General features: G+C 38.9%; 2 protein-coding genes across 3 annotated transcripts; one reads left to right on the top strand and one right to left on the bottom strand.

The window, feature by feature from the left end:
- Positions 1–5,156: 5,156 nt before the first annotated feature.
- Positions 5,157–10,442, top strand: crhr2 (corticotropin releasing hormone receptor 2). 2 transcript variants are annotated; one of them, XM_048180281.1, is made up of 3 exons: positions 5,157–5,504; positions 5,592–5,711; positions 10,285–10,442. In XM_048180281.1, the coding sequence occupies exons 1-3, from the start codon at positions 5,192–5,194 to the stop codon at positions 10,335–10,337; spliced, it is 486 nt and encodes a 161-aa protein (XP_048036238.1). In that variant the 5' UTR covers positions 5,157–5,191; the 3' UTR covers positions 10,338–10,442. The 2 variants fall into 2 exon arrangements, with proteins under 2 accessions (XP_048036238.1, XP_048036239.1); XM_048180282.1 differs by lacking the exon at positions 10,285–10,442 and adding an exon at positions 7,633–8,108.
- On the bottom strand, positions 10,427–11,970 carry LOC125261712 (complement C1q-like protein 2). The gene is made up of 3 exons (XM_048180279.1): positions 11,703–11,970; positions 11,320–11,445; positions 10,427–11,206 (listed from the first exon to the last, which is right to left on the bottom strand). The coding sequence occupies exons 1-3, from the start codon at positions 11,929–11,931 to the stop codon at positions 10,926–10,928; spliced, it is 636 nt and encodes a 211-aa protein (XP_048036236.1). The 5' UTR covers positions 11,932–11,970; the 3' UTR covers positions 10,427–10,925.
- Positions 11,971–26,728: the final 14,758 nt, after the last annotated feature.

Below are 26,728 nucleotides of genomic sequence, written 5' to 3'. Positions count from 1 at the left end.
TAGAACCTCTCAAGAAACGCACCACGAGGTTGTTTCGTCCCACTGACTGGCCAGCGATAGGAGCGTGAAACGCTGCAATGGCTGCTACGTAAACTTTGAGCGTTGAAGGGGTGCGAGCCAGATTCAAACGCTCCTGGAGAAAAGACAGTATCGGAGATACGTCACACTCCACTGGGTCTATGTTGCGTGTAGAACACCAGTCAACAAAGACCGACCATTTCTGGGCATAGAGGCGTCTCGTGGACGGAGCTTTCGCCTGAGAAATGGTATTCAGCACGTCCCGGGGAGGTTGGCAGGCTCCCGTCGAGGGACCAGAGGTGCAGAGCCCAGAGTTCTGGCTGGGGATGCCAAATCGTCCTGTTCGCCTGAGAGAGGAGGTCCCGTCTCAGGGGGATCGGCCACGGAGCTTTTGTGGAAAGCCTGAACAGCTCTGAGGACCAAACTTGGCTCCTCCAGAGCGGGGCCACCAGGAGGACTCTGTGCTCGTCTTCCCTGATTCGTCTGATGACCTGTGGGATCAGAGCGATCGGGGGAAAAGCGTAAAGGAGGGTGCTGGGCCAGACATGGGCCAGCGCATCTTCCTCCTTCGAGAAATAAATTGGGCAGTGAGAGTTGCCTTCTGAAGCGAAGAGGTCTACCTCTGCCTTTCCGAAGAACTCCCAGATCATGAGAACCATCTGGGGGTGGAGCATCCACTCGTCTGAGGGGACATTGCTCCGAGATAGCATGTCTGCTCCCAAGTTTGTTCTCCCGGGTATGTGAGTCGCCCTGAGCGACTGAAACCTCGGTGATGCCCATTCCAGAAGACGCTTCGCCAGAGAGCATAAGCGGCTGGACGAAAGACCGCCCTGGTGATTTATGTATGACACCACTGTCATGCTGTCCGACTGGACTAAGACGTGGCGCCCTGTCAGGTGTGCCTGGAACGCATGAAGGGCTCGAATCACTGCCAACATCTCGAGGCAGTTGATGTGCAGATGGCATTCCTCGTGAGACCACGAGCCGAAGGCCGGTCTGCCCTTCTGTATGTAAGAGAAGAATGTATGTGTGTGAGAGTAGAATGTATGTGTGTGAGAGAGAGTATGATGGAAACGGAAGGAGTATGATGGAAACGGAAGGCAGGTCAGGCGCGATCATCACGTGACGTTCAGCTTCTCAGCGCTGCCCCGCCCCGCCGACTTGATGCATTTTGTCCATGAAATACAGGTTTGTGTATGTTTTATTTCATCTATAAAATCGTTGTTGTGCTGTAAATCATTTTATTTAATGCAAAGCAAACTACAAGGATGCGATGTCAGTTAACGAGTGTCGCATCCGTCTTTCGGATGAAGGAAACACTTGATGCCTTGCGTAAAATTATCAATTTATTCCCAAAGATACTGAATAAATACTTTGGATATTGAAATATGTTCTCAGAACTGTGCACTGATTGTTTATGGGCAGGTTATGGAAGCAGCCAAAGCATCTTTCGGCTACGAGTGAGACGGAGGGCGGTGGTCTGAAATGAGTTCCGCCGCCGAACGCGAGCCCATCTCTGGCAGGAGAATCAGCATCGTTACGGTGGAAACGGGACGCGACTTTTGATTACACATGAATAACTTTTAGACCTAAATGTATCATTTTTACTTCTAATACTTCTAATGTTTGTTAAATATATTTTTAGGCATGGTAAAAACTATATAAAATAAGCTGTATTAAGAACTGTATCGAAAATAAAGCTGTCATAAACCAGTGGTTGTGTGGAGTATTTTACAAATGTTTAGATCAGTGATTCCCAACCGGGGGTACGCAAAAGATTTAGATTTTGCTTGGTTTGTTCATTCCTGTCGCTGGGACATTCTAAAACACATAACTTGTACAGAAAAGCAGATAAGCCTAGAATATGAACGCAACACGTTTAATTAATGTTAAGCATTTTCCTCCCATAAACGAGGATTAATGTAAGAGAGTGACATTAAAAGACCAAACTTGTGATTATCTGTGTGATTATCCCGGCAGTTTATTTTTTAGCACAACTCGCACTCCGCGGTAATTCAGCAAAAAAAATATCTCAGAATGCTCCACGTGAAACTTTGTTCATCCCAGCCCTGGTACGGATATAACTACAAGGCCTCTGGCAAATTGGCGCAGGTACCAATACTGTGACCACAAGTGACATGTTGCGTTTATAGGCAACCCTCACAGGGAAAGGAAAAAAAGGCAAGCTGAAGGAGCAGCTTGAGCCAGAAAAAACCAATGCAATTTTAGGTACAGTAATGTCATAGTTATGAATCCAAATCCATTGTCATGATTGATTGACAAATCCATTATAATCAATGATTGTATTTCAATGTTATACATTGTCTATCCTGTTTTAATTCATCCCCATGTCTCTTTCCTGTTTTCACAGATGCAGTGAGGGAGCGATTCCCCAACACCGAGGTGGCAGAGATCCAGGCCCTTCTACGGAGGAAGTGCAACAATGAGAGCTACAAGGCCTCTAGTAACTCAAGTCAGAGCTACAGGTGCTGGTCATATAATTAGAATATCGTGAAAAAGTTCATTTTTTTTATTGTAAATTATTTTTAAAAATGAAACTTTCATATATTCTAGATTCCCTACATGTAAAGTAAAACATTTCAAAAGTTTTTTTTTTTAATTTTGATGATTAGAGCGTACAGCTCATGAAAGTCCAAAATCCAGTATCTCAAAATATTAGAATATTTCCTAAGATCAATCAAAAAATGGATTTTCAAAACAGAAAAGTTCAAGTTCTTTAAAGTATGTTCATTTGTACACTCAATACTTGGTCGGCAGAACATATTTCAGCAAATGACTTGCTCCTAGCACAAATTACAGCATCAGTGAAGTGTGGCATGGAAGTGATCAGCCTGTGGCACTGCTGAGGCACTATTGAGCCTTCAGATCATCTGTATATTGTTGGATCGACTGTTTCTCATCTTTCTCTTAAAAATATCCCATAGATTCAGGTCAGGCATGTTGGCTGGCCAATAAAACACAGTAATATCATGGTCAGCAAACCACTTGGAAGTGGTTGTTGCACTGTTAGCAGGTGCTAAAGTCCTGCTGGAAAAGGAAATCAGCATCTCCATAAAGCTTATCAGCAGATAAGATCCAAAATCTCCTGGAAGATGGCTGCATTGACTTTGCACTTGATAAAACACAATGGACCAACACCAGCAGACGTCACGGCCCCCCCAAATCATTACTAACTTCAGAAAATTCCCACTAGACTTCAAGCAGCTTGGATTCTGTGCCTCTCCAGTCTTCCTTCAGACTCTGGGACCATGATTTCAACATGAAATGCAAAATTTAATTTTATCTGAAAAGAGGACTTTCAACCACTGTTCACTGTCCAGTTCTTTTTCTCCTTAGCCCAGGTAAGATGCTTCTGACGTTGTTTCTGTTTCAGAAGTGGCTTGGTAGTCCTTTTCCTGAAGATGTCTGAGTGTGGTGACTCTTGATGCGCTGACTCCGGCTTCATTCGACTCATTGTGAAGCTCTCCCAAGTGTCTGAATCGGCTTTACTTGACAGTATTCTCAAGGTTGCGGTCTTCCCTGTTGCTTGTGCACCTTTGCTTACCCAATTTCTTCCTTCTAGTCAACTTTGCATTTAATATGCTTTGATACATCACTCTGTAAACAGCCACCACATTCAGTAATGACCATCTGTGACTTACTCTCTCTGTGGAGGGTGTCAATGATTGTCTCCTGGACCATTGCCAAGTCAGCAGTCTTCCCCATTAGTGTGGTTACAAAGAACAAGAGATACCCAGAATTTATACTGTAGGGATGGTCATTTAATGAAACTCAAATGTAAATATTCTAATATTTTGAGATACTGGATTTTGGACTTTCATGAGCTGTACGCTCTAATCAACAAATTAAAAAAAAAAAAACTTTTGAAATGTTTTACTTTACATGTAGGGAATCTAGTATAAATGAAAGTTTAATTTTTTTAAATAATTTACAATGAAAAAATGAACTTTTTCACGATATTCTAATTATATGACCAGCACCTGTAGATATGCATGTGTAGTAAGTTGTTTGCCATTGTTCTGTTCCCGGCATTTCAGAGAAAGTCGACTGTTCAAAGTTCTTCCTTTTGCCAATATCTGCTTTTGTGTGTTACTTTTGTGTTAATAATAAAGATCCTTTTCTGAAATGCAATTTGTAATCTGTTGATTTAATGTACTTGAACTGAATTTTAATGTAATACACTTGTAGTGTAATACCAACATTCATGCTTAAGTATAACAAAATGGGGATAAAATTACAAATGAAATCTACTTTCAATTTGTTTCTACCTTACACTATAATAACATTGCACTGAAAGTATGTGTCTATGATGTTTAGGTTGTAATTGAACTTCACTTCAAAAACATTATTATTGTCATAGTGGGACACTTTAAAAGCACTAAATATAGTTAGGAAGTGCATTTGTAGATCACTTGAAATGTTACAGAGGCATACTAAATTAACTGTTTATAGTAATTATAAGTATGATAGCAGTATGCACAAAATGTACTTAAACACAACTATAATTTGCACTGCAATGCCTTTTTAAGTGTATTTCCATTAGAATGGAAATACAATGCAATTGTACTCTAAGTGTGCTTAATTGCTCATGAATCTTGATTTTCATTAGTGTATTTTAGTGCACTTGAAGTTTAAAAAAAGTTGTTCCATTTTAGTATACAATTTACACTAGAAGTGTAGTTAAATATATGTTAAGTTGAAGTTAATACATAATTGAATACACTTAACTATACTTGGATTTGACAATAGTACAAAATGTAGAAAATATACTTAGTACACTTTATTAAAGTATATTTTTAATAGAATTCTTTTTCACCTGGGGTAAATTGCACTACACACTATATATATCAAATATAAAAAAGTAACTGCACACGTATCAAAAAGCCATTTTTGCAACGTAATAATAAGCTAAATAACGTCACTGACCCATATATTTCTCCATAATAAATGGGCTATTATTAATCATTCACACACTACTCTATAGGTGTCGGTACAGCCCTACACTCTGCTGTCTGAAAGTGCTGTCTTCTTAACATGTCAAACATCTGAATAAAATTAACTACAAAATATCTTACGACGTTAACAGGCAGTGACGAAACGTCTCCAGAGGAAATATTCCCGGAGCCCACGCTTTGATCCTTGACATTCCATTATGACATCACCATCATTCTGTCAAAGGACGCGCGCGCAAAACAATCCCCAGATTAGCTGGAATCGCGCTGTGACACGCGCTCAAGAAGCATTTGTCTTCAGTGAAAGAGACGAAACTGAATCAAGTTTGGCAGGAGGCAGACTCAACGCTTCTCCTGAAACCTTATTTGTGCTTGAATTAACGCTGTTAATCATGGATGCGTCCCTCTTTCAGTTCTTCATAGAGGAATTCGGCGACTCCAACTGTACTCTTATTGATGCTTTCCAGCGCACTTTATACGAGAATTCATCTTTCGCGTCGATGAGCGTCGATGGTGGGGATTGTACTCTTTGTTCGCGCATTTGTTTTATTCAGCCCTTATAATGCACATTAATCAGCATCGCTTGTATTTTCCTCTAAGGTATCTATTGTAACTCCACCACGGATGAAATTGGAACTTGTTGGCCAAGAAGCAACTCTGGACGAATAATTGAGCGACCGTGTCCGGAGTACATTAACGGCGTCAAATACAACACCACGAGTAAGAGACTCAGTTCACTTTCTATTCATTAAAAACGGCTGTAGAGTAAGATATGTGCTTCCTTCAGATGGATCTGAGCCTATTCATCTGTGGGTCAGTCCTTTAGTCAGAGCTGAAATACTGTATATCAGCAGAGTCAGTAGATAGATCATGATTTCTGTTTATAACATTTCAAAGCTTACAAGATTTCAGTTTGACATTTTTTCTCTCTAAGCTTATTTATGCAATCTTTATTCATATAAATGACAATAGTAATAATTTAAGCCAGTAGTCATGGGGTCATGGGACCCACCGCTTTTGCACATTTTGTCTTCTTAATTTAACACATCTGATTCAGATCGTCAGCTCGTTATGAAAGAGCTTCATGTGTCAGATAGAGAGATGAGCAGAGCAGAGAGTCCCCTGGAGTACAGCTGATGTAGACCAGTGGTTCTCAACCACATTCCTGGAGGCCCACCAACACTGCACATTTTGCATGTTTCCTCAATCAAACACACCTGATTAAGGTTATCAGCTCATTGGTAGTGACTCAAAGATCTAAAATGGGTGTGTCAGACAAAGGAGACATGCAAAATGTGCAGTGTTGGTGGGCCTCCAGGAATGTGGTTGAGAACCACTGATGTAGACAATTGTTTTTTCACCATTTGTGCTCCTGTGGACAGTGTTATCTACATGTTCTTTGCTTTAATGTGTGAGATGAAGCAGGGATGTGAAGTTCTCGTAACACACACACACACACACACACTGATCCATGCTGATGCTCAATCTCAGTGATGCAAAGATAAGATTTTATTTAATTTTAATTTGAAAATATGCCTTAAAATAACATGACATGTTAAAGTTGTGTCTGTTTTGGTTGAGCTTTTATATGCAAAATATATGCATTTGTTATTTTTATATTACCTGAAAACACAGGACACGTGTAAAACACTCCTAATTTGAAAAAGTGAATACATTAATTCATTCAATTCTACCATGATAGACAGTATAGATGTACAATCTAACACATGGATGTTATCTCAATATGAAGAGCATTTAGTGTTGTACACCTTGTGCATTACGTACAGCTAATGTTTTATCTGATGTTGATTATATTTCATAATTAACAGTTGTTTTTTTGTCAGTTTATGATTTAAAAAACTTAAGTTATATATGACAAATAGACAGCTTGCTTTCCATATGGTTAAATAAGCAATACATGCCATTGAAAATCAGTTCTAGGGGGGCAAATATCACCCCTCAATAATAAAATATTATTTCTGACATTGTTGTGTATACAAATGATTATGTAATTATCATGCTCATAATTATGTAATCATTAATACCCTGTTCAGATCACGCTGTAGTTCAAAAGACATGCAGAAGACAAAGTATTTGTTACAAATAAAATAATCAATGTAATCTCTATGGTGTCTTTGATAGTATTGTACACATTTTATTATGATTTAAGAAAAAGTCACTGCATTCGTACAAAATGTGTATTTTAAAGTGAGCGCGGGTGTCTGTGATCTTCTGTGGTCGCTGGGAATTCTGAGCACAGATCATTTCTCAGCATTATCCCCCTGTGTGCGGCCCAGCATGCAACTTTCTTCAGTGTATTGATGTGACTTTCACATTGGAGGATAATTCAGGGCTCCAAGGCACATTTAAGCCTTTCATTGCTGAGCTCTGAATGTATACTTTAGTGAAAAAGCTCTCTATCTGCACATATATTGACCTCTTGATTATATTACTTTGACTCTTTATATGTTTGTATCAAGAAAATTGGCATTTTATGTTATTGCCGCCTCACTGGTAACACGCTTTCCTGCACAAACATGCCTCTGTTTTGTGGATGAATTTGTATTACTATGATTTTCATTTATATCGCTGTTAATGTTGTGCTATAAATTAAGTTTATATATGTAAACCCCTCACCCAGGTCCTACTCGTCCCGCTCTGCGCAGGCCTTGAACCCGGGTCTCCGGCGTGGGAGTCGGACGCTCAAGGAGGCTAAAGGCTGAAACCGCTAGTGTCAGTCGCTAGAGCATCTCTTGAGATCAGAGGAGTGAGGTTTACTCACACAGTGACTATTAGCTGGCCTCCGTTAAATATTAATAGAATGTTTCTAGCAGTAATTCATCAAGTGATGATCAAATGATGGAGAAGAGTGTTATAAACTGGACAATGTGTTTGTAGCATTACTCATGCATTATTCCTTTAGTGAACTAATACAGCACAGACAGCACATGCCAATAAACGTGTGCTGCTAAACAAGGAAGCGTGTCTGTACATTTTTATATGCCTGTCTTCTGTACATAGGGAACAGTAGAGTAGTTGAATGGTGACTCAGACTCCTCACGTCCTCCTGCATCCCTCACACAGCCTGTTTCTGTCCACACTTGCTTGCTGAAGAGGAAGGTTTCCTCCTCCTCCTCCTCTCTCTGTCTGTGTTGATCTCTTTTATCGTTCATGGTGTCCTCCTCACCTCACCCGCGGATGGTTTCTCCTCACTCCACCTCAAATAGATTTGTCTGAGCCTCTGTAGACAAAGGCACTTTTAAACTATTAAAGGAAAGAAAATAGAAGAAAATTGTTCAATGATTTTAGCTTGGGGCTATTTTGGTATATTGTGAAGGTCTTTACTAACCTCCCCGCAGTGTACGGTTCAATTAAATCTTCAGGAAAAAGAAAAAAAAAAAAAAATAGGGATGTAATAAAAGTACAAACAAAAGCAAAGTCTTTGTGAAAACTGACAGAGTAAAAGCATTTAGCAGTGTCACAGAGGTGTTTGTTTTCCGATAGAGGAGAGTTTAATAGATGACACTTATGTTTCCCCTGAACATGTGCGTTTATGAATATGTGCATTGAGTTTCATGTAATGTCTGTTGCAGTGGTTAGGATTTCTCATCCCATCAGCCAAAACGTGCTTGTATTTCGCTTGTCCTTTTTACCATGTGTGTTATAGAACAGGTACAAAAAAATAAACTTTTAAAAAGATCAACCCTGTAAAATCATGTAAGACTATTCTTTTGTATATGTTTCTCTCCTTTTGTTTTGTAAAGGGATTTTGTTTAACTTCTTTGATGGTCACTGCAGCACTTTCTGTACATTGACCAATAAAGACTTTCCTTAGAATGAGTGAAAGTGTTTCATTTCCGTTCAAATGCTAATTATTATGCTTTGTGTATATACTATAGTTTGAGGACAAAACTGTATTTTTAAAGCTATCTATCTATCTATCTATCTATATGGCTACATGGTATATTCTCAGTTTAACAGCAAAGTAAGCAGGTTTATAATCACTGCTACTTTCAAAGGCAAACTCAGACACCCCAAACCCCAGTCACAGAGGGTGAGCAACTGCATAGTCTCAGCATGGGTGTTCTGGATCACGGATGGAGAGTTTAGGTAAAGATTCTCTAAGATCTCACATCTGATTCTGACTTAATAGTTCTATTGGCCAACACTCAAAAAATAACTCTTTGAACGAACATAAAAAAAATCATGGAAAGCATTTCCACATGATTAAGTTGCTTTATTTCAGCATTATGCAATTCTGTTATTCCAATTTAATGTACTTACGTTGGGTCAACACAACCAACTTGGTTTTTATTAACATTAAAGGTTTATTTTTACTCTATGCAAAATCCTTGAGTTGTGACAAAACAACTGACTAAGGAAGAATCTATGTAAAATAGTTATGTCCAGCTTACTCAATTCAATCATGGACAGTGGTTCCACATGATTGAGACAAGTACAATCCAATAGAAACAACCATGTTAAATTAACTAGAATCAATTGTGTTCCGTTAAAACAAAATAAATAAAAAGCAATAAATAAATAATAAATTGTTTTCATATACAATTCATTTTCAATTAATTCTTCTTGTTTAATTTTATGATTTACATAACTTTTGTGATGTTCTGTGTTAGAAATCTAGATGTGATACTGGATTCATCCTAAACTGCCTTAACCAAAAACATTGTAATGCCTAAATTGATCATAAGTCCATTGGTAGCAATGGCTTTACAATCAACAGAGACTTACAATACTTTTGAGAAATGCAACCCAAAACACTACCACAGTGATTACTTTTTTTATTAAAGTAACTTGAAAGTTTGTTAGCAGGTCCTCAACCCAAGCACAAGTGCAACAATTCACCACAATGGTAACCCTAAAACTATTAATTAACAGAAACTTTTAAATACCAACATAATAGAACAGTAAACATTAAAAAGTCTTTCCATTTTCTCATCTTCCTAAAAACTGCTTAAAATAACACTTTATTTCAACATTTACAATCCTAGTTCAGCCCCTTTGCAAAGCATGATGGGAAGTGAAAATCCTGTTTGATTGAGTCCTGGTTGGGTTTGCTTGATTGAAACATGTTATTTCAATATGAAAACATCAAGTTAAGTCAAAGAGTAATCATTTCAAGTCAATTTAACATGAATCAATCACATTTAAACCAGAAACCTAATACAATGGTGTTGAATCAAAATAAATTGTTTAAATAAAGTGAACAGCATAAGAAATGCATTTTTTTTTTGAGTGAACTATGTTGAAGTGTGTGTTTGTTCTTTGTTCATAGGTGATGAAAGAATCTCTACAGAAGAAGAGGAAGTGTATAAAGACATTGTTTGAAAGCTTGTTTTAGTTCCCTCTGCACAGAGCTTTTCCTGCTGACAGATCACTCAGCCACAATGAATGACAACTGAGAAACTAAAGTGTGAGTTTCTTTTATTAAGGAAACATATGGAGAATAAATATCCCTAATGTATATATAATTTTCCAAAGTTGAATTCTGTGTGTAAAGAGTATCAATACATTAGGGATAATTAACATGGTCAATGGTGTGTGCATAATTACAAATACAAATACGTTATTATACACCAAAATAACACTGTGCCTAACTGATATTGTTCAGTAAAAATCAGAAGACTCAGTAATGCCAATAATTAAATCTACTGCACTGTAAGAATCATTTAAAGCTAAAACCACAAATTAAGTTACTTTATAACATTTACAAACAATTGATTTTAATAAAACTGCCACAGAGATAAAATTACATGAAATATGAATGAACAAACATTAAGGCTTAAACCTCAAGGAATATGTTATAGTGCATTTATTTTACTCTTTAGTGAATCAGCACTTGTCTTAAAAAATCTTTATCACCTGCAGTTAAGACTTGTTGAGAAGTATGTTGAACTTCGTGACTTTAATAAGACCTCAAAGAAAAAAAAGTAAATGGCCAACAAATGAAGTTAAGTCATTTACATTATTAAAGACCCATGAATTCTTTCGGAGACGCACATAGACATGATCTCCTTTCTCTAGAGTCAAAGAGAATGAATTAGCTGTTGATTCATAGCGGTCACCTAGAACATGATCAATGACATTTACCATCGGTTCTCCATTTTTAAAGAGACATAGATCCAATAGTCTGGTTGAGCGGTGACGTGCAGAGACAGAGAAGAAATAGACGCCTTTAACTGGTGCTGTGAAGATACCTGTAATGACAAATGCAACAATTAACACTGATGCTTATGCTCATATAATTACACTGTTTATTTCACATGTAGATTTCAGAGTGTGATATCAAACATTGATGCAGAACACACACCAGTGGTTGGGTTGTAAGCTCCTCCTTCATTCACAAAGACCTTGTTGTAAACCAGAGTGATATCAGTGTTGAAAGGTCCAAGGTCACCAATGTTTCCAAGTGTGGCGGCAAATGCCACTTTATAATCTACATTAATATCAGAGATCACAATTTGTCAAAAACAACCATGAAAACCTCTGTATAATATATCAATTACACATCTCGAAATGTTTATTCCAATGGATGGCTAGTTAACAATAAACTGAATTATAAGGATGTGTTCTGAAATTACATGGCACTCATCTACCAACAGATTTTATTTTATCCATCCATAGTAATTCATTTTGTTTTCGTTTTCCATCTGCAAGTTTGACAAGTGAAATGAGAACAAACAAGGGGGTTACCATTTCTCCTGAGCTGCTCCAGTTGTTCCTCAGTGACCTCCAGTTTGTTCTTCAGAGAACTCACAGTGGATTTCAGCTCTGTCAGCTCAGTGTAGATCGCTGTGATCAAAACAGCACCTCTTTGCTCAGGACTCTCAGTCTGCACTTTGTTCTCTTCCTGCTGGACCTCAGACATATAGGCACAGCTCAACAAGAGAAGCAGCAGCAGATACAGAATGGTGCAGGACATCTTTACCTGAAGTTTTTGCAGTCACACACCCCTTGAACACTTGCTGATATATAGTAAACTACCCCCCCCCCCCCCCCCCCCCCCCCCAATAATCTAGACACACCCTCTAGTATTTTCATGTCATTTATCATGCATCTCTAGTGGCAATTGTTGTGATAGCACTGTTAATCTTGTGAAAGAGTATGCACAACCATATCAAATTCATGCCACAAGCAATATTCTCTCCATGCAGCATTGTTCAGTGGTGTCAAAAGTATTCACATTCAATACTCAAGTAGAAGTATAGATACTAGGGTTTAAAAATACTTCTGTAGAAGTTGAAGTATCAACTCAAGCTTTTTACTCAAGTAAAAGTGTAAAAGTACTGGTTTCAAAACTACTTAAAGTATAAAAGTAAAAGTAATGTAAGGAAAAAAATGCCATTAAGGACAAAAGCTTAGGCCGCGCCACAGGGTCTATTGTGCACTCCACCTCCTCAAAATGTCATCAATAACCTTTATTGGAATGTAAATGTACAGTACAGTCCAAAAGTTTGGAACCACTAAGATTTTTAATGTTTTTAAAAGAAGTTTCGTCTGCTCACCAAGGCTACATTTATTTAATTAAAAATACAGTAAAAAACAGTAATATTGTGAAATATTATTACAATTTAAAATAACTGTTTTCTATTTGAATATATTTCACAAAGTAATTTATTCCTGTGATGCAAAGCTGAATTTTCAGCATCATTACTCCAGTCTTCAGTGTCACATGTTCCTTCAGAAATCATTCTAATATGATGATTGCTGCTCAAGAAACATTTAATGTGTACAATTGTACAAAATATTTGTGTACAATATTTTTTTTCAGGATTATTTGATGAATAGAAAGTTCAAAAGAACACTGTTTATCTGAAATCTAATCTTTTGTAACATTATAAATGTCTTTACTGCCACTTTTGATTGATTTAATGCATCCTTGCTGAATAAAAGTATTCATTTCTTTAATTTCTTTTCAAAAAATAAAAATAAAAATTCTTACTGACCCCAAACTTTTGAACGGTAGTGTATAATGTTACAGAAGCTTTGTATTTCAGATAAATGCTGTTCTTTTGAACTTTCTATTCATCAAGGAATCCTGAAAGAAAAAAAGTACACAACTGTTTTCAACATTGAAAATAATCATAAATGTTTCTTGAGCAGCAGATCAGCATATTAGAATGATTTCTGAAGGATCATGTGACACTGAAGACTGGAGTAATGATGCTGAAAATTCAGCTTTGATCACAGGAATAAATTACTTTGTCAAATATATTTAAATAGTACACAGTTATTTTAAATTGTAATAATATTTCACAATATTACTGTTTTTTACTGTATTTTTAATTAAATAAATGTAGCCTTGGTGAGCAGATGAAACTTCTTTTAAAAACATTAAAAATCTTAGTGGTTCCAAACTTTTGGACTGTACTGTACATCCAAACTTAACTGCAGGAATCTGTGAGGGCAGCGGACAAGAAAAATGTGGGTAGTTTTGGTGTACCCAGGGCAGGCTTAGTAACAATCAGGGCTTGACATTAACACCCGCCAACCTGCCAAATGTGGGTAGTTTTCAGCTGTTTCAGTTCACACCGCACTCGTCTGTTGGAGTTTGTTGGATAGGTGTGATAACCCTGTTGGCATTGGTCGGAGTCTATTTTTACCAGACTGAACATGTTTAATCGGCGTTTGTTTGGTCGTCTGAGCATCCAACAAACGGCAACAAACTCTCGGTGCGTTCCAAACGGCATATATCGCCCTCTGAAGAGCACTTCGGAGTGAAAACAATCATGGCCGCCAATATTGAAGGGTTGTTCCAAACCGAAGTGCTCAAAACTGGCCACTTTAAAGGGCCCTTCGGAATGAAGGATTTCGAAGGATACAACTGATGGACACTTTGGGCCCCCATGATCCTTTGCACAGGGAAGTTGTTTGACGTCACAGAATGGGTACAGGAGGCTCGGAGTTCGATTTTATCTATAAATGTATGTATAGTATTTTTCTATACTACTGTAATATTTCTACGAGTTAGATTTAGTACATTATTATGGTCAAAACGACATTGTGCTTCAACAAAAATACTTTACAGCTCCCTTTATCAGTCCATTCAAATGTTTCAAATACATAGACACAATATACATTATGGTGCGATAAACCAAAAATAAATAAATAAACTAACGTTAAATAAAGGGCGCAGCTTGCGCAATCTATCCTCCTTGATTGCCTTGTTAAGATGACGCAGAAGTGCGTTCCAAAAAAGGAGTAATTTGACCCCTACACCTTCATCCCTTCGAAGCTCTCCCTCCGGAGGGTAAACACTTTTATAGGTATTAGGCTATAGGGCATAGGGATGAGCCCTTCCGAATGGAACGCAGGGCCTGACGTAATCTGACCTGGCCACGAACCGTTGCCATGACGATGAGGCAAAGACAGCTGTTTGATCGCGCCCGCGCCTCACGCACACACAACAAAGCACTGGAAACGTGACATCGCAGCTTGTTCGTTATAAAACATAAAATAAATAAATAAATAAATATATATATATATATATATATAAAAGGTATAATAGTCCGTAGTGCAATCCGTGCCATTCAGCAAGAGCACTGCTCCACTTCACCGAAAGAGAGAGGTATAACACCATGAGAGCAACGCAGGCTTACCTTGTTTCATTTTAAATAAACTCGTTTTGGCTTGTTTAGCTACATGGTTGTATGTGACTATGGGTCACATAAATAAAAAGGGTCGCGCTAAAAAAAAAAATAAAACCGGTTTAGGCTATACGCTAATTTATTCAAACGTCTCTCTACCGAACTACCTAGCTTAATTTGCAGAGGAGAAGAGAAAGCACCCGTTTGATAGCCTAAATGAGCCAGTAGTGGATAAATAATAACTTTAAGAAATAATCTTTTTTGAGTAACGACTCCCAACACTGTCCACCTTGCTGGAGTGTGACGTGATCTGTGACATGTGCAGGTGTGATGGATCGCGTACAAACCAATAGGGTGTCAGAATGGTAAATGTTTATACTTCTCATCCAACCACAATCAAATTCACTCTATCCGGATGGCGCGATTTATCTGGATAGGTTTTTTTTTCAAGCCGGAATGAAAACAAGCCGAAATGAAATAGGAGTAACGAGGCTATTTTTAAAATGTAAGGAGTAGAAAGTACAGATAATTGAGTAAAAATGTAAGGAGTAGAAGTAAAAAGTCGTCTGAAAAATAATTACTCCAGTAAAGTATAGATACCCGAAATTTCTACTTAAGTAAGGTAACGAAGTATTTGTACTTCGTTACTTGACACCTCTGGCATTGTTTTGTAAAAGTATTGCACAAATTGTTCTTGCTCTTTCATAAGCCAAAGCATTGTTATCTTTAATCAAAGGCTCTTCCTCAAATAAAGTGCTGTTACCCTGCAAACAAGCCTGCACTGGCCCTTTATGGGCCCCTGAGAATTTGCTCATTGGCAAAACGTTGGGCTTTTATCGCTGGCCCCTCACTAGAATCACACAGAGTCCGCACTATTAATATACAACAATAAATCTGGCAGCACAGGGAGCCAAACATTTACCATTAATGAAAATAATGGTTAAAGATCGTTAAAAAAGAAATGGCCAATGACTTGCAGAAGCATCTGCCAAACAAAAACTGTAAAACTAAGGTAAAATATCCTAAATCATCCTCTGAAAAATATAAATATCTTTTAGTTAACAATTAGCCAGCAACAGTACACATGCATGAGCTGACATAACTATCACTCCATTAGCAACACAGTTATTGCTTTTAAATAAAGTCAACAGAACTCAAACAAAACTCAGAAACAGAACATTAAACACTAAACAATCTCTGCATCTTGATTTATTATAATCCAGTATGACTTTATTTCTTTCATTCAAAGCTTCTTATTTAGAATTAACTGAGATTTAGATGTTTTTTGTTTTATTTAAAATAATAAAGTTTGAAGTCACCGTTATGGAGGTAAACGTTTGCTTTAGTTGTGCTCTTGACCCATGACTTTTTAACTTTAATGTTTCTCTGGTTGTTGAAATTGTGTGTTTTTGAAGCACATTTATTATAGCAAAAGATGTGAGAAGAAAACTAATCAGGTGTTGGAGGTGATTCAGTCATCAATCTGATCTCTGAGGATATTATTTAGAATTAATATTTTCACAATATAGCTCTAGAATGCCACTGCATGTTGTCTTGCTTTAATATTTTGAATATTTTAAAGTCAATATGCAGAAATTACTTGGACAGGATCATGTAGACTCACACAGACATCAAGATTCGTATAAACATATGAACCTCAACAATTTTGACATTTACAGCTCAACAGATCAACTCTGAACATCACAAAACAAGCTTTTTGTTGATTGTCACCATTGTTGAGGTTCATACGCTGATTCTTGATGTGTGTGTGTTTCTAAACAACACAGCTGAAAACACTTTCTATAAAATGAATAAATGACTCAGAATACCTGATTTTTTTGTTTATCTGATAATTTCATATCACAAAGCTGCAGAACTAACAACTAATCAGAGATCAGACTCTGGATGAGATCAGTGAATCAGGCCACTGCATGATGTATAAATAATCAACTTCATCTGACCAGAATTTCGCTTACAAATTTTTCTACAACAAATGTGTTTCAGAAATAGAGTTACAAAAGCCTGAGAAACATTGGTGCTGAAAAGTCAAGGGTCAAGAGTCCAACTACAAACTCTTACTTCCATAACAGTGACTTCAAACTTTATTATTTTCAATAAAACATCAACATACAAAAGTTTTGTATGAAAGATATAGTCAAATTGGGTGGTAATAAGTGAAGATGCTGAGATCTAGATGGATCTGTTAGTGTTTAATGTTCTGTTGCTGCCGGTCATGTGACAGGTACTAAAGTTGATTTGCCAGCAGCCATATCACCCTGTAGCCCAAGATTGGTTTCCCACTGAAGCTAAGCAGGGCTGAGCCTGGTTAGTACCTGGATGGGAGACCTCCTGGGAAAACTAGGTAGCTGCTGGAAGAGGTGTTAGTGAGGCCAGCAGGGGGTGCTCACTCTGTGGTCTGTGTGGGTCCTAACACCCCAGTATAGTGATGGGGACACTATACTGTCAAAAAGCACTGTCCTTCGGATGAGACGTTAAACTGAGGTCCTGACTCTCTGTGGTTGTTAAAAATCCCAGGATATCCTTCGAAAAGAGTAGGGGTGTAACCCCGACATCCTGGCCAGATTTACCCAGTGGCCTTTGTCCATCATGGCCTCCTAATCATCCCCATATACTGATTGGCTTCATCACTCTGTCTCCTCTCCACCAATAAGCTGGTGTTTGTTGGGAGTTCTGGCGCAATATGGCTGCCGTCGCATCATCCAGGTGGATGCTGCACTATATGTAAAAGCGCTCTGAGTACCCAGAAAAGCGCTATATAAATGTAACAAATTATTATTATTATTATAAGCTGTGGGCCTCGCCTGGGCAAGCCCGCACTGGGCCTGTTTAGGTTTGGTGTGGGCTGGCCCTAGCCCACTTTGCCCACAAAAAGCCAGCATGGGCCCCGCAGCGGCATGTTTACAGGGTATCCTTTTACAAGGGTATGTGAGACCGCACTAATGGATGGTATCAATATCCAAAAAGCTGCTGGACCAGATGAAATCTCGAGTTGTCTTCTAAAAATCTGCAGTGATAACTAGTTGCTGTTTTTATAGATATTTCCAATCTCTCCCTCAACAGTACTCGCCTGCCTTAAATACACCACCATCATTCTGGTTCACAAGAAAAACAAAGTTCAGTCTCAATGACTTCTGGCCAATAGCATTTACACACATCACAATGAAGGGCTTTGGCAGGCTGGTGCTCAAACACATTAAAGACATCACCTCAGACAAGATGGACCCCACAAAGTTTGTCTACTACAGCAGTACCTCACTAATCATGTTTCTCTTTCTTCAAAAAAATATGAACAAAATAAAAAATTGAGCCTGGGAAGTGTGATTTTGGTCTATAATTTGATTGATTTCACACGGAATGACCCCATTGTTTCTTTGTGCAATACCACATTTGGTATGTTGCACAAACAGAAAAACAACAACCACCCACCCCCCCACCCCCCTTCAGTCTCTTTCGTAAGTGCACAAAGGTATTTCACAAACAATGCTCACTCTTTTGCAAGGGTTCAGTTGCAAGTTCAGTTGAGGTCATAAGTTTTTACTCAGATCTGGAAAATGTTGTATTTTCTAAAATATGAAGGATCATAAAATATTACACAAACAAATAAATTGTTGCTATCCGTTTGCAAGAGAGTGTGAGACTGTACTAACGGATTATATCAGAAAATGATCAATATCCAAAAAGCTGCTGGACCAGATGGAATCTCGGGTTGTGTTCTAAAGATCTGCATTAACTAGCTGCTGTTTATACAGATGTTTCCCATCTCTCCTCAAGTACATCAACAGTACCCACCCGGTACCGGATATCTGTGTTTACATTAATTCTCGCCCAAAATTATTGTTATTGATAGCTTTGCATGCACATCGTAGACCCTCAGGTTTTGAATGGCCGTGCTATTAAAATTATTTAGATATTTCACGTCGGATGGTCATGATTACCTGCCAGAATGGATAAGTTAACAGTCAGTGTCATGGATGTTTTGCAGTGTGAATTCTGACGGCCAATAGCACTTACACACATCACAATGAAGAGCTTTGGCAGGCTGGTGCTATAACAGATCAACTGAAGATGTGTGCTGCATACACAACTGATGAAGAAAGCCAAATTATTAAATGCCATGGATGAACATTTACTGAGTAATGCACTGTTTTGTAGAGGGAGGTCACATATTTTGAGGCAATTTTCACCTGAGATTTGGAGTCAAATTACAAGGGCAGGAAATTACTTAAGAAAGATGGCAGCATCATTATTTTATTTTTACACAGAGATCAGTACGTCTATTAGTAAAATCTGTTGACTTTAGCAGTCCTTTAGCAGCTGTTGCATTATATGCCAATGGTGGCAATTCAAAAATTTTTCAAAGATTTGTTTTTTCCTCCCAAAGTTTGCACGCCACTAACTCAAAAAGTATTAAAGACATCTCAATATTCTTTAAGATACTGGTTCTTAAACATTTTTGTTGGTATAAGAGATGTGGGGATTTCAATGCAGCCCCTAGTGAAAAAAATAATTTACTTAATAATAATTTACGAATAATTTAATTTTGGAGGGGTGTCCCAATACTTTTGGAAATATAGTGTAACTACATTTACAGTGTATTTTCAGTTAGTACATAAACGTCAGTGTATTTTTAGTATACTTTCATGAAATAAATGTATTTTGAAATCAATTAAGTATATTTATTTTTCACTAGGGCTCCATGGGTAAACTGTTAAATTGTACACATTTTCAGTGGTCAAAAACCAAATGTGTGTCACTTTGCATACAGCAGATACCTTTTTTACTTTAAAAAGGAATGACAGAAGAACAAATAATGTTGAAACTAGAAATGCATCTTGTTTTCCTCTATCAAAACAACTGCATAGAACATACCCTTCTGACTGCCAAAAGTACACTGCAGGGTCAAGTTACCGGCACGCAAATTTCAGGAGGAAAAACAAAACAAAACAAAATGCGAATAGTACATATTCCCATTTCTGAACTGTCACCATTGGCATATAATGCAACAAGGACTGCTAGTTTTATTACCAATGTCTGTTTAAAAATAAGATAATGATGCTGCCATCTTTCTAAAGTTTTTTTTTTTCCTCCATGTTATTTGGCTCCAAATCTCAGGTGAAAATCATTTTGACCTCCCCTCTACAAAAATAGCAGATTACTCATTAAATATTTAACATTTAATATTTTGCCATTCATCACTATTTATGTTTGTCTTTCTTCAACAAAAAAAAAAAAAAAGTGAGCATGGGAAGTTTGAAATTTGGATGATTTGACATGGAATGTCCATATTGCACATCACATTTGGTATTGCACAAACAAATAATAACCCCCACTCACCCACAATGGTATTTCGCAAACAATGCTTGCTCTTTTGCAATGGTTCAAATGCAAGTACAGTTGAGGTCATAAGTTTACTCAGATCTGCAAAAAAAAAAAAAAAATCAAGAATTGGAATCTTTTTTTCTTTTCAAGACTGGCCTGAATAAGTTATTTCCCATAACAAATATTTACATATAGTCCACAAGACAAAATAATAACTGAATTTTATAAAATATCACCATTACCTGGTTACTTTTTCAAATAAGCAACACAAGTTTGTTTTCCCATTTATTGCCTGACACCTCTCTTTTAGCCGCTATGCCACTGAGCTTCAGAGGTCTTATTTCGTTGCATGAAGTGTTTTTAGCTGATATGAATGGCTTTGCTTGCAGCTGAGCTGGACCCTCGCTATGAATACGGCAGGAATTTTTGAGATCATAGCATCAACTCTGATGCAATGTCAAGTGAACTGAACTCCAAAGGGAACGTCTCTGGTTAGCTAATGTAACCTTGGTTCCCTGAGAAGAGCTCTGCTTCAGTTGAAAGATTCTGAGGCAATGGAGTCCAGTGCCGCCTTATAGAGTGGGGGAGCCTGCTCGAATTCTTACACGCGAGATTTCATAAGGCTTCAGTAGAGTCGAGGAGGGAGGGGAAACCCCATAACATCAGCTCTGACACAATGTCTCATTCCCTACTCAGGGAACCGAGGTTACGTTTGGTAACAAGAGACATTTATGTTGCATTTACACCATTAACGAGCAGGTGTCACCAGCGTGAGGCATTTCTAGCACTTCATTTTGTCAATCAATTGGTTCAATTGACCCTTCGCAAAGACCCACCCTCCTTAGTTACTGTTGATTTGTCCAACAAACATAATAATCACAAATAACAAACATAAGTCTAGGGAAAAATCTTAAAGCTACAAAATATAAGAAATGTATAAATAAAAACAACTAGAGAGAGATGACACAAGAGCTGTTCCTGGGAGAACGGTCCCACCAAGAGTGCTAACCTCCATAAACAACCCTGAGTCCTTATATAGTCTACACCCCTGATCATTATTAATCAATCAATTAATCAGAAGTGACACAGAACTCCCACAGTCTGCCACCAACAGGTAGGGAGGACACTCAGGGTCGTCACACCCAAATAGCAACTTTGTGCCAGCCCAAATCCGGCCCACATCTGCTCCGCATGGTATGATGATCTGGGCCACATGTTGAGTGGAATAATGGCACTTGGGCGGATCGCTCCTGTTTGTTAGATATGAGGCACAAGCAGGCCATAGCAATGCCACATGTCAGCCAAGAGCAAAGAAATAAACCAGAACTAGACCTTATCTGAGCCACAAAATCTTTCTATATTATGTATAAAATCATCTTAGCCTTAACAAGCCTGCAGAATCACTGAAGGAAAGAAGAGAACAGAAAAACAAAGAGACAGAAACACAAGAACTACAACTGACTTCAGCCACAACCTTAGATGAAATCAACTGAAGATAAAAAAGACTTAATCAATTTAGGCTTACGATGCTTTTGGGAAACGCTACCCAGATTGACTTAATTTCTGTCATACATCTACAGAAGTTCTTATTAACAGAAGTTTAACGCTCATGTTTGTTTCATTTGAAGTTACCATAATGGGGTTTGATGTTGCCATTAGTGAGGCTCTTAAATCTTTTAAATATGTTTGTTTTCTCTGGGTGCTGTGAGAGTGTGTTTGTCAAACATCTTTGCAGTAACAAAGAAAGCTGCAATGATGATTTTTAGCTATTGACAGTTTTATAATCATCGTGAAGTTGCCTGCATCACTGAATGTAATAATTGTTCTGTGCCGTTACTACATTTAAATTACAAACCTTGTTTTACTGCATCATGAGATCACACTGTATTGAAGAAATCAGTTACAGAACTGAAAATAAAAACCATGAGTTGAAAATCAAACAACATCAACAAACACAAATATGAGCAATCTCATATTTGCAGCGTATGAATCTCAACAATGGTGTCAACTAAATATTCAGACAATCGGATCAACTCTAGACATCACAATAAGCTACTAAAAGACAGAACAAAAACCACAGCAAAAAATTAATGCAAATAGTTAGAATTAAAGAAAATAATAGGACAATTCATCTGCATAATTTATTCTGTGCTGTGATGCATGCTGGGAGTTTTTTACCAGCATACATTGTGGCATGACACTTTTGATTGTCACCATTGTGTGATTGATTAATGTGCTGATTCTTGATGTCTCTGTGTGTCTATAGTTAAAAAGATGCCTGCAGTGGTCAATCTGAAGCTTAACCTGCACACCCACTGGAGCTAAGTAGGATTGAGGTCAGTCTATATCTGGATGAGAGACTGGGTCGCTACAGGAAGAGGTGTTAGAGAGGTCAGCAGGTCTGATCAGCCTGTGGCCTGAGTGGGTCCTAATGCCCCAGTACAGCAACAATAAACTGTACTGTATAAAGGGTGTAATCCCAGTGTAAAATAGACCATACAGCAGATGACATACTGTCCAATGCTCCAGTGCAGTCACCATAAACTGTATTAAAGGGTTAAAATAAACCCCAGAAAAATGATGCAAATTCACTGGTCAGAATTCATCAAACTTGAACTCTAGAACGCAGTGAAATGCAAAATTTTTTACACAAGCTTGCGTTTCCGATCTGACGCATTCGCATGTGTTTGAATGGAAGTCAATGGAATGAAAAGTGCACCTTAAATCTAGAATTTTTTGTCCACATGTTTGTGGTTTCTCACATTTTGAAAATCTTATGAGTTTTCAAAAATCTTTTAGTGTGTACCCAGCATTAGTGATTGCTATCAAGATGTGAAGAGACTTTCATCCAGCATAAAAAAATTCAATATATAAAAATAAGCAAATTGTAACAATACTGAGAGATGAGGCCGAGAGAGAATCCAGTTGCACGCACATTTATTAATGACAAATCTCCACATAAGTAAACAGGAACCAAAATACAAACATGCTCCGCAACAGCATGCAACAACTAACAAAACATAACTGAAAACCAAGGTCTTAAATACACAGAACAATGAGTAGCTAATTGAACATAACTAGTCTTTTATAAACAATCAATAGAAGGAGAGAGTATGTATTTCAATTACATACTCTATTCTATTATGGTTCTCTCTTTTCTGCTTGTGTGTCCATGTAGGCTTTTCCGAACATTGTGAAGGATAGAGGATAGACTGTAGAGTTTGTACAGTAGAAAAAAAAAACATTATATCTTTGGAGAGTCCTCGTAAAACAAACAAACATATAAATTGTCTGTGGAATCTCTATTACAAAGGATTTTTTTTTTCCAAATAAGCATTACACATGCCCTCAAAAAATGTTTTTCTTAGTAAGGTAAATTGCACTACACACTATATATATATCAAATATAAAAAAGTAACTGCACACAAAAAGCCATTTATGCAACGTAATAATTATTGTAATAAGTTAAATAATGTCACTGGCCCATATATTTCTTCATTATATATGGGCTATTATTAATCCTTCACCAACTACTTTATAGTTGTCGGTACAGCCCTACACTCTGCTGTCTGAAAGTGCTGTCTTCTTAACATGTCAAAAATGTGAATAAAATTAATAACAAAATATCTTATGACGTTAACAGGCAGTGACGAAAACGTCTCCAGAGGAAATTTTCCCGGATCCCACGCTTTGATCCTTGACATTCCATTATGACATCACCATCATTCTGTCAAAGGACGCGCGCACAAAACAATCCCCAGATTAGCTGGAATCGCGCTGTGACGCGCTCAAGGAGCATTTGTCTTCAGTGAAAGAGACAAAACTGTATCAAGTTTGGCCCCAGCCAACACAGCATGGTGGGGTCCAGATGGGTGTCACCTGGGCTGCCTTACTGGGGCCCACACATTTTTGTCCACGGTTTCCATGTAGGCCCCACATGGGTTTGCCCAGATGAACTGAACACTGCTCAGTGTGCACACTACAGGCTGTTAAATGTAACACAGAAACATGCTTGAGTTAATGAGATAATTCGGTGATAACGAGCAGAATCACCGAAGGACAGAGTAACAACAAGAACTACAACTTCAGCCACAGCCTTCGATGAAATCAACTGAAGATAAAAGACATTAAATCTCTCAAGATCTGATTAAACATCTCCACAAACAGCATTACCAGCTTCACTTATTACTAATCAGACTGACTTCATTTCTGACATACATCTACAAAAGTTGTTATTGAGAATTATCAGAGGTTTAGATGTTGATGATTTGTTGAAAATAAGTTTGGTTTGATGTCACCATGATCAAGGTCAGTGCTTACTTTAGTTAGGCAGTTCAGTTAGGCATGCTGTGATGGCTGGGGCAGGAGGCAGACTCAATGCTTCTCCTGAAACTGTATTTGTGCTTGACTTAATGCTTTTAATCATGGATGCGTCCCTCTTTTAGTTCTTCATAGAGGAATTCGGTGACTCCAACTGTACTCTTATTGATGCTTTCCAGCGCACTCTATACGAGAATTCATCTTTCGCTTCGATGAGCGTCGATGGTGGGGATTGTACTCTTTGTTCGCGCATTTGTTTCATTCAGCCCTTATAATGCACATTAATCAGCATCGCTTGTATTTTCCTCTAAGGTATGTATTGTAACTCCACCACGGATGAAATTGGAACTTGCTGGCCAAGAAGCAACTCTGGACGAATAATTGAGCGACCGTGTCCGGAGTACATTAACGGCGTCAAATACAACACCACGAGTAAGAGACTCTGTTCACTTTCTATTCATTAAAAACGGCTGTGGAGTAAGATATGTGCTTCCTTCAGATGGATCTGAGCCTATTCATCTGTGGGTCAGTCCTTTAGTCAGAGCTGAAATACTGTACATCAGCAAAGTGAGTCATAGATCATGATTTCTGTTTATAACATTTCAAAGCTTACAAGATTTCAGTTTGACATTTTTTCTCTCTAAGCTTATTTATGAAATCTTTATTCATATAAATGACAATAGTAATAATTTAAGCCAGTAGTCATGGGGTCATGGGGACCCACCGCTTTTGCACATTTTGTCTTCTTAATTTAACACATCTGATTCATATCGTCAGCTCGTTATGAAAGAGCTTCATGTGTCAGATAGAGAGATGAGCAGAGCAGCGAGTCCCCTGGAGTACAACTGATGTAGACCAGTGGTTCCCTTTCGAAGGGGAACTTCTACTCTGCGCTGACTGCGCTAGGGGAACATCCTCCGTGACCCGTGCTCGAAATGCCAAAAATCACCACACTCCAATCCTATTGGCCGGCGACAGCCTATCACGTCAAACGGCGCGAACCGTGACGTATAAAGGGAGCGCCTGGGGAAACAGCCGACATCTCCTTTTGTCTTTTCGCGACTGCTTTTGCTCATGCCTTTTTCACTCTGCCAAAAGAAAATTTTCTGCTAAATCGTTCAGGAAGTGTGCTGATCCTTGTCCCAGGTTTCTGACACCGGAGGACACACACAACTTGTGCGTTTTCTGTCTGGGCGAGGACCACGCACGGTCAGTACTCGGGGGTGCTGCCTGTGCTAACTGTGAGCGTTTTCCTATGAAAACGCTCCGTTCTCGTTTGGCCGTCTTCTCGAGGGGAGAGGTGCCACCACCACTGCCTGGTGGTTCCGGCCCCGCTCGTGCTGAGGCTCAGCAGTGATTGAAATCATGGGGCTCGCAGGTGGAGCTCGCTGAAGAATTTGAGAGGAGTGTCAATCTTTCTCAAGCTGAAGCGACTGATGAGGACGCGCTTCTGGCGGATGACGACGATGTTTTATCTTTAACATCCTCAGACCCAGGAGCGAGTGCTCTCTTGGTCCAAAGCCCCGGAGAGCAGAAGATGGCCGAGGTGGGAGAAGCGGGCGAGCCCGCGGCTCCCGCTCGGCCTCCCTGCGCGGCGTTTTTCGGAGTTGCTGGAGGTTATGGAACGCGCCTCGAGCAGACTGCAGCTGCCCTGGGAGCGCGTGAGGAGGGAACCCGCTCGCAGCAGGTTAGATGATCGTTTTTCTCTCTACCCGTGGCCCGGCAACTCCAGCGAGGGCCCTGCCATCCAAAGCGTTGAATGTGACGTCAGGTTTGAATGGCAGGGCTTACGCCGCTGCAGGTCAGGCTGGTGCGGCGTTGCACACTATGACGGTGCTTCTGGCGTACCAGGCTGATCTGCTTACGGATCTTGATCAGGGACGCGAAGACGCGCTCCGCGGCGTTTAGATCTTGCATCCCGCTCAGATCCAGCTCTGGGCTCAGACAGCCGGGAGATCCCGGGCCGTCTCGAGCCGAGGCTCAGAGGCAGGCCCGGAGGGAAAGTGTCGCCACTTGTGTGCCTCCTCCTCCTCGGAGTAAGTCTGAGAGACGGCGAGATGCTAGAAGGAAGAAGCAAGATCTGAGGGAGGTAATCGAGGAACGGCGCCAGCAGCGCCGGTAATCGATCTCCGCTCTCGCGAGGGCTTTTTCTCGCCCTCACTCTTCCTTCACCTCCCGGTAGAGTTTTTGACATCTATATGCTGCGGGCTTTACAGTCGGGCTGATGTTGTGGGCCTATGATGAATATATTCCTGAAGGCCCACCGTCTGGCTTGATAGTGAAAGTGCTTTTGGGCTTATGGGACTTTGGTTTTTCCCCTCCGTGTGACGAATTGGAGAGGAATCTGTGTTCTACGAGCCGCAGGAGGTAAGCCAGGTCCATTTTTCTTTCTCAATGTAGACCTTGCTTTTCCTGTATAGCTTCCCGTGCATATAGTTGTCATCTGTTCATGTTTTTAAGGGGTTATTTGGG

Source organism: Megalobrama amblycephala, unplaced genomic scaffold, assembly GCF_018812025.1.
Source record: "Megalobrama amblycephala isolate DHTTF-2021 unplaced genomic scaffold, ASM1881202v1 scaffold471, whole genome shotgun sequence".
Classification (NCBI taxonomy): domain Eukaryota; kingdom Metazoa; phylum Chordata; class Actinopteri; order Cypriniformes; family Xenocyprididae; genus Megalobrama; species Megalobrama amblycephala.
The sequence above is the reverse complement of the archived record's forward strand: the minus strand, read 5'-3'. Positions and strand labels throughout refer to the sequence as shown.

Coding starts and splice junctions, on each gene's coding strand:
- crhr2 (XM_048180281.1), top strand. CDS start 5,192: ATGACATCACCATCATTCTGTCAAAGGACGCGCGCGCAAAACAATCCC. Junction 5,505..5,591: donor CGCGTCGATGAGCGTCGATG/GTGGGGATTGTA, acceptor TTTTCCTCTAAG/GTATCTATTGTAACTCCACC. Junction 5,712..10,284: donor CGTCAAATACAACACCACGA/GTAAGAGACTCA, acceptor CTTTGTTCATAG/GTGATGAAAGAATCTCTACA.
- LOC125261712 (XM_048180279.1), bottom strand. CDS start 11,931: ATGTCCTGCACCATTCTGTATCTGCTGCTGCTTCTCTTGTTGAGCTGT. Junction 11,446..11,702: donor GGAGCAGCTCAGGAGAAATG/GTAACCCCCTTG, acceptor ATATTAATGTAG/ATTATAAAGTGGCATTTGCC. Junction 11,207..11,319: donor AGCTTACAACCCAACCACTG/GTGTGTGTTCTG, acceptor TTGTCATTACAG/GTATCTTCACAGCACCAGTT.